Here is a 12320-nt window from a genome sequence, read left to right on the forward strand (position 1 = left end):
GTTTGGCGGTAAGTGTGCATTTTTGAAGGAATAAGGTAAATTTGCTGTGCCAAGGTTGGGGTTTAGAGCAGCGAAGGTGGACTAAAGAGCTGGGGGAAGCAGAGTCAAAAGTGGTGAAGAGGCATTTATATAATGCCTTAGACATTCTATAAATGTTCTGTTGGTGTGGACTGAAGGTTCTTTAACATTGATGTCATGTGATCATTCAGAGCCGATATGATGAAACTTCCAGACTTCCTAGCTTGATGATGTCACAGAAAATGTCTTTTGATGTTGCTAATACATGCGATGTTCACACTTTCAATAATACTCTTGAATATTTCATATCTGCCTAACTTCATGCAAGCATGTAAGAAGGTGAATAAAGAATAAATTTAATGGTTGTAACAAACACTAAGTGGGGAATTCTGTTATGCGTGAAGTCCTGCCGGAGCACATCTGGATATTATAGTAAGTAAAAAATTGCAGATTTTTGCTTCCACCTCTATGAAGTGGGATAAAAAAATCAGCAATGGTTTAGTACTGTAACATCCTGCAGATCTTCATTGCGCAAGACTCACTCGGACGTTGCGCACAACTAAATTACCCCTGAAATAAAACATTTATTTGTATGTTGTCTGTTTATATATATGTTTATTGTGTACTGATGTTACAAAAAATTCACTCTAGAATCTTTTATTTCTGTCAACACTCTTCCAATGCAACTTTCACATATTTCTGAAAACTGGTGCCCAAGAAAAATCTAACATCTGATTGGTTGCTATTGGTAACACACTCCCTTTTCCCTTGCACAAATTTTCTTTAATGTTCCTGAATGTATCGATTGTATAGATGGTAAGTGGAAATATTTTCCTTTTACGGTAGTCTATGGAAAGCATTTATTTATTTAGTTCTGTATAAGTAAATAAGACACTGTATGACAGGAGAACATTTTATTGTTGTTACAGCAGGATGTTCCATGACAAAGAAACAACAGACCCCTAATTCCAGGGTCACTGCTTCATTTGACAACAAATTGTTGTCGGGGCCTGATCTTTTCTCTTCAATGTACAAAAATACAATTTTATGTGACCAACTATTGCCCCTTTCCCTCCCCTGTCACAGGTTTAATATGTAGGACACCCTGAAATGTGGCCTGCAGTTAGCACCACTTCAGTGACACATTAGTGTGACACTGACCACATTTGAGTGTGACACTGTGAGTGCTGATGCACAGTAGCTGACCTATGTCACACTCAAAAATGTTTCCTTTAATTATAAAATTAAAACACCAAAGATTCCAATTTCATAAAGTGAGTGTAGATTTATGTGTATCTTTCCTTAATTATGCTTTTATGTCTGTATGATTCATGAGCTTTTTACTATCCAAGTTGGATGAAATATGACCCCCATTTTTTTAAGTCTTGTCTATGTTCTTAAGCATCTGTGTGTCTGTCCCTAACTCTGTTTCTGTGTGAACTTCTTCTTGTCAATCACAGCTCATGATGTTTAGAAACATGAGAAAATGTTCTCCAATTACTATGTTAGTATATGGTATCTAGTAATTTTCCATAATAAGATAACATAGTAATTAAAGAGATTTATGTACAGATCTTCCACCACAGCCCAAATTTACTCAATACACAAGGTTTCCAACTTCCCACTTATTTCCCTACTACATTAATCTGGTTTGAATCAATGAATTGATATAAACAAACTGAACTAATTATTCACTGGTTATTGCAATAAAAAAACAAGTGTGAATTTCAGGAGTAGAACATTGTGCACTTGGTGATATGAGTTATCTTGGAAGGTCTGTGTATTCTCATTGCTTCAAAGATCTAGGCCTGTGCTTAGCAGACCCAGCGCACAAACCTGTCCATAAAGGAGCTTTCGGTCAATTTGGCATAATCATTTTCTTTAAAGATGGCTGCTCCCTCGCCTAAACTAAGTTGCTTCAGAACCTGCATATCAAGGTCTTTTCCCACAGATACCAAGGTAGAGACCACATTAGCCTTTTTCATTGCAGTGATAGCCTCCCCCAAACCATCAACACCAGTTACACCATCAGTGATAAAGACAAAGGATGTCTCTGCAAATACCCGTGCACCTCTGGTCTTGTCATTTAGGATGTTGTTGATGGCATAGAGGATGGCACTTCCGATACTGGAGGATGAGTCATAGTAAGTGATACGTTCCAAACCTTGGGAAATCTGTGTTATATTAAAGCTAAGTGGGAATGCCAAGGCTTGCTGATCCTTCGCACCATACTGCAACAGTGCCACACGAACATTAGCAGGGTCATCATTCTTTCTTGCTAGTGTCAGTCGTCTAGCTACTGTCTCTACAAAGCCTGCCGCTTGGTGGAAGTTTTGTTTTCCAATTCGCTCAGAGCTATCCAGAAGGAAGACAAGATCCACCGGTCTCTGTGTGCATTGCGCAACTGTAAGCTCTGTGGGAGAAAGATTTACATACACAATATATATACTAAATAAGTCTGCATACTACTTATACATCGATGGCGGCAGAAAAAATGAACAATGATGATTTTATCACAATTGCACTAGCTACAAGTTTAGCTCAACATTTCATGGAATGCTACAATACATTGGGCTGCAACTGTATTTCTGTGCATATTAAAACTAGCAACAAATCATGATCAGTGCTCATTCACACAGATACATGCGCAAACATTAATATGTCATAAAGCATTATGGAATAAAGATATGAGAAAAAAGTGAAAGGATATAATGAAGGATTGTGACTAAGCAACACTCAGTTTAAGAGATTAAGGGCTAGATTTTCTAAACTGCTGGTTTGAAAAAGTGGAGTTGTTGCCTATAGCAACCAATCAGATTCTAGTTACTATTTATCTATTACTTTCTACAAAATGACAGCTAGACTCTGATTGGTTTCTATAGGCAACATCTCCACTTTTTCAAACCCGCAGTTTAGTAAATATACCCCTAAGACTATTTTATACATGATAAAAATAAAATTACCCAAACAGAACCTCTTGAGTTTATCACTAATATGATTTAATTGTAAATGCAACATAGTTTCAAGTTATATCAGGAACCAATTCCTGGATTAAATAAATAATCTCCACTATTACCACCCAATATGTGCACTACACTAATTTATAATATTTTATATAGCTGGAATAAATTATAAAACAAAATCTTCAATAGAGCTTTATGAATATTGTGGCCCTGCCAGCTTCCTGTCTGATAACCAGGTTTATATATCTGCATTCTTTGTAAATTTATATTATTGTTATGTTTGACATTGTGCATACTCATTAACCTGATAATATATACCTGTTAAACCTGTAACAGGAACATATTGCTTCTACGCTAAATGGGGGTTGATCATACTACTTCAACAAATTCCAAACAGTCCATTTGCATCTCCTACAATGTCTGTGTGAACCATTCTAAAAGCATCAACAAACAGCTCGGTCCAGTTCTGCCTCTCCTCTCCATTAGAGAACTTGGCTCTCTCAGCCGTATAAACCATCATAGCAATGAGCTGGGTGTGCGTTGGGTGCTCGGAACTCGCCTTCTTGGACTCAAGGAATTCAGCAACGTTAGGTAAGGTTTTAGGAAAGGCGATCTCCAAACCCTCTTCATTAAGGTCGTAATTAACGATTGTTTCGGGGTTATGTCCCCTCCCACCTGCAAGTGAGTGTCAGAAGGACAGGGTCAGGGCTCCCTTTCCCCTGAGACAATTATCACTAGACTTATAACATCTAGCAGTCCTTCCTGTCTCTTCTCTATTTATAACATTCCTCACTTATGTACTGAGGTGACCACTTTAACACATATTAACAACCTGGACCTCATAAGGGTCAGAACCACAGGCAGGATAGACAGATCATGGCAACATGCAATGGAATTATAGAGACAGGAGCGAGAAGATAGACAACACTTTTCCACATCAGTACGCCAGGTCTGCTGTCATTAAGAAGTAGAAAATTGCAAACCTGCAAATGCCGTTTTGTGACATCAAATGCCTACTTTTGTAGAAATACAATGTTTTATGGGAAAGCACATTAGTTTGCAGGTTAAAATGACGGGTGGCGCAAAAGTTTGCAATGTCTGTTACGAAGAGTTGGACGTACTTGGCAACTCTTTTTTGAGTATGGATTAGTTGCATTAGTGCGTCCACTTTAGCAGCAACAACAATTTTTGCAGGATAAAGTGGTGGAATGAGGCAGTTTTACAAGAGTGCTCCCTGCACTGTGGAAGGGCACAGATCTTTTTTCACACTGCCAAATAATTTTTGTTTTCCACCACCATGGAGGTGCTGGAGATCAGGTCTTGTCCTATACTTATAATAGGACACATGTTGCACCTTTCAGCTACACTTCTGTGGAAAAGCTCAGTTGGCAATTCAACGAATATTTAAAAATCCTCCATACACACAAAGGTAACATATTTTCCCTTCACTCTTATGATTAATTTAGGACTAAACCATGCAGTGCTTTAGAACAAAAACAGTAAAGTTAAAATTAATGTAGGGGTCGCCTGAAGTTGTAGTAGGTCACTTGGGGGGGGGGGGGCATTTATACAGGAGTATAAATGGATGCTTCCTCATTTAATTGTGTTGCAGTTATGCAATTACATGAACAAGCCCTTACTGTACTCAGCCTACGTTTGTCCCCCCCCCTTCCCAGCCCAATTCCGCCTTTCTAGGTGTATGGAGTGGTAAGTGTAAGATGTGACCAAATCTATATATAGATATATGCATACGCGTTCTTGTTCTGCGTGCGCGGTACAGAAATGCATAATTTGCGCAGTAAAAAAACTGACAAATGTCCAACTCTGCATGAGGTCCATATAGAAGAATTACACATTTGTGGTTTGTAAACAGTCCTTATTCTAATGTATTTGTGTAAAGCTGTTCTTTAAGAATTTGGCCACAATAGCAAAAAAATATATTGCTGGTTTTAAATAGAGATATGTTATCTCCCTAGAGAAACATTTGAAATAAAATAAAATAGAATTTAACAATGAAACAATGGATCTCATGAACATAATACATTTGCATGATATGCACATAGGCAAACCGAGGGGGGGGGGGGGTTTCCTAGTGCCTGGAATCCCCATCCAGGCCTGGAGCACTGTATTATTGAGGTGGCTGGACCCTGCCCCCGCTTCACACAGCTCTGCTTGAAAAGGGAGAGCTGTGCGCACCTAACAGTAGTGCACGCAGCATTGCCCATGTATATTATGGGGATTGAAAGAGTTGGAGAGCAGCCAAGCACTCTCTAAAATTATAGCCACGCCCCCATGTATGCTGGTCACTCCCACTGGAAGCGTGGTGTGGAAACCCCCCCTCAACAAATCCTGCGTTTGCCCCTGATGCATAGGAAATTCATTCCATTGGCTCAGGCTCACTATACTGGGCAGCACGGTGGCTTAGTTGTTAGCACTTCTGCCTCACAGCACTGGGGTCATGAGTTTGATTCCTGACCATGATCCTATCTGTGTGGAGTTTGTATGTTCTTCCCGTGTTTGCGTCGGATTCCTCCGGGTGCCCCAGTTTCCTTCCACACTCCAAAAACATACTGGTAGGTTAACTGGCTGCTATCAAAAAATGACCCTAGTCTCTCTCTCTGTGTCTGTGTGTGTATGTAAGGGAATTTAGACTGTAAGCTCTATTGGGGCAGGGACTGATGTGAGTGAGTTCTCTCTACAGCGCTGTGGAATTAGTGGCGCTATATAAATAGATGATGATGATATTCAAAATATGGTGACTCCACATTTTCCTGCGCTCACCTATGTGCAGATCCTTAATAATAGGCACACTTTTGCGTCAATATGACAACATTTGTGAGACTTTTGGGACAAGTTCACAAATGACTCCTTGTGCCTTATATTTACATCTATGTTTCCCTTGAAGTAAAACTATATAAACTAAATTAATCTCTTCTAACCGAAGCAAATACGTCTTCCATGTCAGCTATTTGCTGGCAGAAATAGTATCCCATCCCCGGATGGTGGTAATAGAAGACAAATTATTCTTCTAAAATGAATGGGCCAGTCCTGGCGCCAGAAAACAAATATTATTTTCTGGAGTGAAAAATATATGTATTTATCTATGAAAGCTAAGAGAGCGAAGGAAGACTCAAGAGTAATAACTAACAGTTAACATTATGGAGAGTTCATGTTAACATCTTTTATATAATCTATTTACAAAATACCTTTCACATCAATTATTGATAAAAACACCTTCAACATCAATAATATAATTTAGCTCCTCCTACAGATTGGACAATATGTGGGAAAACCATAAGAGTGACACATTGACACATGGCTCATGTTTAAAGATATGCTTGTATTCCTTGTGTTCGTCAATGTTTGATGTGACTTCAACTGCTACTTAGGGGTATATTTACTATGCAGCGGTTCCGTAGAATCGCCGATTCCTGACGTTTTGAAATCATTTTCTTCAAACGGCAACTTTATTAAAGACAAAACCCATGGGCTTTACCTTTAATAAAACTGTTGTTTTACAAAATGACTTCAAAGCACCGGGAATCATAAATATTTTCCTTAGTCTACCACCTGATCATGTCTGTACATGGATGGATCAGGTGGTACAATGCAGCTCCAGCCACCACATACAGACATCGACCATCCAAACCTCAACCATGGCACACTAAACAGACCTGCTACCTGCAAAAGTGCTCCCACATTACTGAGCGCCGCTGGAGGAAATTTTGTTCCTATTCAAATTTCCTCCAATATAAATTCATTGTTTCATCTCACAGCACTACCCTTTTAATCGCCAAACAAACATACTTCAAACTCAAATATCCACCCAGTGTTCTAATCCACATCGCCTCTCTCCAACCTTCAACTCGCTTCTCTGCCCACCTGCACCACCTCCCCCCTTTCCTCCCTCACAGTCCATGATTTTGCCACCTTCAAAGACAAAGTCGACACCATATATCCTCATGCCAAATTGCACTCACTCCATCCACTCTACCCACCTTCACCTACACTCCCAAATCCACCCTCAGTTCACTCTATCCAGTAACCGAAGACAAAGCTTAGAGAATGACAGCACAATAGTCACTCATTCATTTATTCCTGTCACACTGATTAAAACTGCCTGGTTATAGCTATCTACTTGTCCTTACAAATTTCATCAGCTTCAGTGAAACTGCGAAAGGCTCATTAAATCAGTTATGGTTCCTTTGATCGCTCCACCCGTTACTTGTAAAACTCTATGGAGACTGTGATTGAGAGTGTATACACACTACATGATCGGAAGGTGATTGGAATGAGATTGTTAAACAGTATGACCAACCAAATGAAACAGCAATCGGCACTTTGTAACGATTGTTGTTCATAGTGTGATTATACACAATAACGCGATATGTGGCTGAGCAGTCGTTCATCGGGTGATTGGCCAGATAATCGGCTGAGAAACCTCCAGTGTGTACCCAGCCTTACTCTTTCAATGCTCCACATCTACTGCACCATTTTCGAAATTGCTAAACTGGCTTCCTTTGTCCTCCAAAATAAGATCAGGAAAGCAACCATCAAACAAATCAGACCCATAGCTTCAGACAGGGCGAATCCCAAGATGGCGTATGAGAACAGCTGCTGTTTCAAGGAAGGGTTTCTGGCATAACCAATGATGAGGCTGCTGAAAACTGTTCCGATACCAGCACCAGAGCCAGCCACACCAACTGTGGCAGCACCAACACCAGCTCCAATGAATTTAGCAGCAGTGTCACTGTCCCTGCTAACAGCACTGGTCTGGAATCCCCTCAGTAGCAACTGGGTCCACTGAGGATGGCATTTCCACTCACTCTTATCTACAAAGCCCTTAAAATAAAATTGTTTCATACATCTCAATCCCATATAAAAAACGTCTCCATCTCAACCTCTTAGATCTACCTCAGACCTTCACCTCTTCTCTGGGACTTCTCCCATGCTGCTACCCACTTATGGTATTCCCTACCATGTCCAATCAGACTTTCCCACAGCCATCAAATGTTTAGATGCTCTCTTTAATAGAGCTTACCCTAGTCCAGTCGATACTATTCAAGCTAATGCACCCTCACAACTGTCCCAATCTCCACTCCAGGACCCTCCCCACCATTTGTTTTCTTGTATGCATGCACTTTGTCTAACTTGTATATCCCTGTTTTATTTATGTCCTGTTTTCCCTACTGTGCAGTGCTACAGAGCATGGTGGTGCCTTATAAACCTATGATAACATGAGTAATAATACCTGTTTGACATGGCAGGTCCGGGCACACAATCTGGGGGTCTGCAGGAATAAAAAAATGTGAAGCGTTAATTAATAAATTCAGGTCAGGATGTATAATTATATTTGAGGCTATATATCTATATTTGTAATTCCCAGTTCCATAAACTTTTGGTCCATTCTTGCTCCAAAGATTAACCAGAAGTTAAAACATTTAACTTTGGAGCAAGAATGAACCAAAAGTCTATAGATGTGGGAATTACAAATATAGAGTTAACTTGATAGAGTAGGAAGAATTGAGTTAACAAATGATATTAAGCATTTGTATTGCTTTTACAATTATCTGCCTTCAATCATTTGTTTGGAAAGCATAAAAACATCCATAAACCAGGATGCACATTTACTACAAAAAAAGTTCTATTAATATGAATACTTTTGTTCGTTGCTGTAAGCCCTTTAATAGAACTATATATAGTTTTAATTCATCTTAGATGTGTACATGTCTGTTGATCTAATTTTATATATGATATAAAGGTCATATATTTTACACACATGCAAAGTACCTGGGCACAGTTGTTCTTCCATGCCATCTATGAACTCATCGGCTACGAGTTCAGAGAACAGTTTCATCTTCTGGACTTGCTGCTTATTGTCACAGGCAATGGAGGTAAGGGTCTCACCATCATCTTCTTTGTTAAACATGTCACCAATGCCAATAGCATTCACTATAACATTCCCAGCACAGAGTGACTGCAGACGATCATCGGGGTCTCTTGGGTCATGACGTCCATCTGTGATCACCACAGCAAAAACTTTGGCCTTGTCACGCCTCGTCTCCTTGATCAGGTTGTCGTAAGCAAACTTCAAAGCGGATGGCGTCCATGTTCCTCCAGCAATCCATTCCAGACGTCTGACTGCCTCCTTGAAGCTTGACAGAGAGTTAATGCGGGGGTCATTTAGCTGAATGGCTTCAAAAGTGCCCTCGTGACTGTACTGGACAACGCCAACTCGAGCACCTGCAGGAAAAAAAACATCCAGACATTTAAATAAAACTAGTCTCTCCAATGATGGAAGGACCATTACTAAGTGAAAAGGAGAATGTCACATAGTGATAACATTTGCTCTACTGAGCAAAAACATGAGACACTATCGTACAGTTTGGCACCCAAATTAAAAGCCCATGTTGAATTTAAACAATGGCATTCAAACAGTGTATTGTGTTCTTCTGTAGTGGTTATGTTATTGCAAATATTATGCAGTTTGTGATTTTTATTAATACAAGGTAAACCTATCAGTTTCTGTGTATTTCTCCTGTTCTGAAATGGACACAAGTTAATTGAAAGTTAAAACCAATCAGGGAACTGCTCAAGGAATTAACAGAAACAGTGATAAAGAGCAGCCAAGGATAGGAGCAAACTCTGCAAGCTGCCCACATTAAGTAATAAGCTTGCCAGACTGGAAGATGACACCTGAAAGCAATAGATTGGTGTACTAAACCTACTGCACTTAAATACACACTGCACTTTATACAAACTGTGCTTCACCAACAACAATGAGGGTTATTTATAAGCATTGCTCAAAGGTGCAAATATGCACTAAGGGTCTGATGCTGAGTTTGAACGCATTTGTAAAATGTGTTCACTAAAAAAACTGTAACAGCAATCATAGGCAAAGTAGGCAAAATCACAAAATATGTACAGATCTGCACCAATAGCATATGCACCAGGCTTATGTCAGACATACGTAAGATACATGTACGCTCATGTTTTGAACCATTTGTTTTGATAGCGACATATGTATTCACTATAAGGTGTGAATAAAATTAAAAATACCTTTCAGATACAGCAGGTGTAATACTCCTTCTCGTGTACATTTTAAAATAAAATTACTCACAAAATCATATAATACATACATGAACAATAAAAAAAAGCACCTATCAGGAGCGAATTTGCAGTCATCCAATGAGAAGCCTTTAGCTAGTGCTGGTGGCCATCATCATCGGTATGTATCTGAATCTGCCATCTGGCACCAGCAAACATATTCAGCCTACTTCCATGTGATCAAATCAGGACACTGATTCTGCTGTCTGGTACTGATGCCATGGACTGGCCCGTGTGGGGCAAGCATTAGATCTGCCTAGGTTAAGACGTTTGTTCTAGTTTGAAAGAAACATTCTGACCTAAATTCAATTTGCTACTTGTTGTATATGCACAACATGAGAGGTATGGAGGAAACAGGCTATGTATGCAGCAACTAGCTAAATAAATATCAGAAGATGTATGAAGAAGAAACCTCATGCAATATAACAAGATGTTGGGGAGTTACGTTGTACGTTGAGTTGAAGTAATAAACCTACCTGTTTCAGAATTTGGGTCTTTGGCAATGGATCCCAGTCTGCTCACAACATTGATGACAAAGTTCTTCTCCAGAGAAAAGTTTGTGTAACCGATACTCTCAGAACTGTCAATGATAAAGACAATATCCAGAGCGCCACAACGCTTCTCACAGTCTAATGAGGAAAGAGAGAGAGAGAAAGACTATGTCAATGCAGTACAATATAATGTGTGTTAGTAAGACACTGAATATATACACTGGTATTAAATCACACACCTAGAATGTGTACATTAATATATATAACAGGATCACTGTCTAAGTGTTATTTCAGGTTTACAGCATTTTAATTAATGCACTATTGTGCAATGGATGTTCAGGAAGAAAAATACTCTTGTCAGAAGCTACCAGGAGTACAGATGTATTCCAAGAAATGTCATAATTTGAGACTGGTGTGAGATTCCATATTTCAACAAGTAGTGAAAGCTGCAAGAACAAGTATAGAATAGGACAGTCTGCCATTGATTTTGATTCTGAAGGTGCGGTCCTGATTTTGGATGACTGTCCTGCTCAGTCAGGACTTTGTAGCAAGGTATGTCCTTCTTCAGACTTCTCTGTGTGTGATCGGATAGCTGCGTGCATCTAGCAGTAGTGTACTCAGAATTGCCTGTGTATTTGAAGGGGTTGGAGAACAGCCTAGCACTGTAAAATGATAGCCGTGTCCTATGCATGCTGATCATGCCCAATCTGGCAGCGTGGCATGCTTGACATCAGGGGGTAAATGTATGAACATGCGGGTTCTTCAACACCCGCGTGTTCAGCGTGTTCGGCGATTAAATTTCAAGCGGCACTGCATTGTAAAGGGAAACCCCTTTACAATGCAGCGCCGCTTGAAATTTAATCGCCGAACACGCTGAACACGCGGGTGTTGAAGAACCCGCATGTTCATACATTTACCCCCAGGTGTCAGACAGTTGCTAGAATAGGCAGCAGAGTCAGTCAGTTAATAAAATTAAGGTTTCTAATACAGGAAACATAAACCAGTTTAGATATGTATATGAGCTCCTGGGGCCTGATTCATTAAGGTTCTTAACTTAAGAAACTTCCTATTTCAGTCTCCTGGACAAAACCATGTTACAATGCAAAGGGTGCAAATTAGTATTCTGTTTTGCACATAAGTTAAATACTGACTGTTTTTTCATGTAGCACACAAATATCAACTTTAAATTTCAGTGTACAAATAAGATATGAAGTATTTGAGTGCTACATGAAAAAACAGTCAGTATTTAACTTATGTGCAAAACAGAATACTAATTTGCACCCCTTGCTTTGTAACATGGAAGTTTCTTAAGTTAAGATCCTTAATGAATCAGGCCCCTGGTTACCAACTCAGAGATCCATTAATTTCATATAGAATCTCATTTTATTATATCAATTGTTTGCACTGTTGTAGTGATGTCCAACCAAAGGGCCGATTTGTCAAATGGTGAAAAACAGATGTTACCTGCAAGTGACAGGGTTTTTTGCTTCTCTCTATATGTGACGGGTTTAGCCAGCGTTTTTTGGTATGGGGAAGTCTATTTATCAAGTATTGCAGAAGTCAGAGCGCCTTGGGTGTTATTATTTCTTATATCCTGAATGACTGTGTGTTTTCAGTTTTGAGTGGGTGTAGATAGAACAAACTGTAACCAATCAGACCACTGGAAGGCTAACAGGAGTAGATGAGTATGTTTATCTTGTGGGATGGAGTAATCATTTTCTTTGTGTGATTTCCCTAGTGA

General features: G+C 39.5%; 1 protein-coding gene across 2 annotated transcripts in view; it reads right to left on the reverse strand.

The window, feature by feature from the left end:
• Positions 1 to 917: 917 nt before the first annotated feature.
• COL6A2 (collagen type VI alpha 2 chain) overlaps positions 918 to 12320 on the reverse strand; it is a 43414-nt gene continuing 32011 nt past the window's right edge. Inside the window, exons 25-28 of one of the 2 annotated variants that reach the window (XM_075180456.1) lie at positions 10565 to 10717; positions 8772 to 9224; positions 8233 to 8271; positions 918 to 2431 (exon numbers count right to left, since the gene is read on the reverse strand). In XM_075180456.1, the coding sequence (XP_075036557.1) occupies positions 1833 to 2431; positions 8233 to 8271; positions 8772 to 9224; positions 10565 to 10717 (1244 nt within the window). In that variant the 3' untranslated portion in view covers positions 918 to 1832. Of the gene's footprint in view, positions 2432 to 2933; positions 3657 to 8232; positions 8272 to 8771; positions 9225 to 10564; positions 10718 to 12320 lie in introns of those variants that run through there. The other variant, XM_075180457.1, reaches the window with a different exon arrangement.

Source organism: Mixophyes fleayi, chromosome 7 (genome assembly GCF_038048845.1).
Source record: "Mixophyes fleayi isolate aMixFle1 chromosome 7, aMixFle1.hap1, whole genome shotgun sequence".
NCBI lineage: Eukaryota > Metazoa > Chordata > Amphibia > Anura > Limnodynastidae > Mixophyes > Mixophyes fleayi.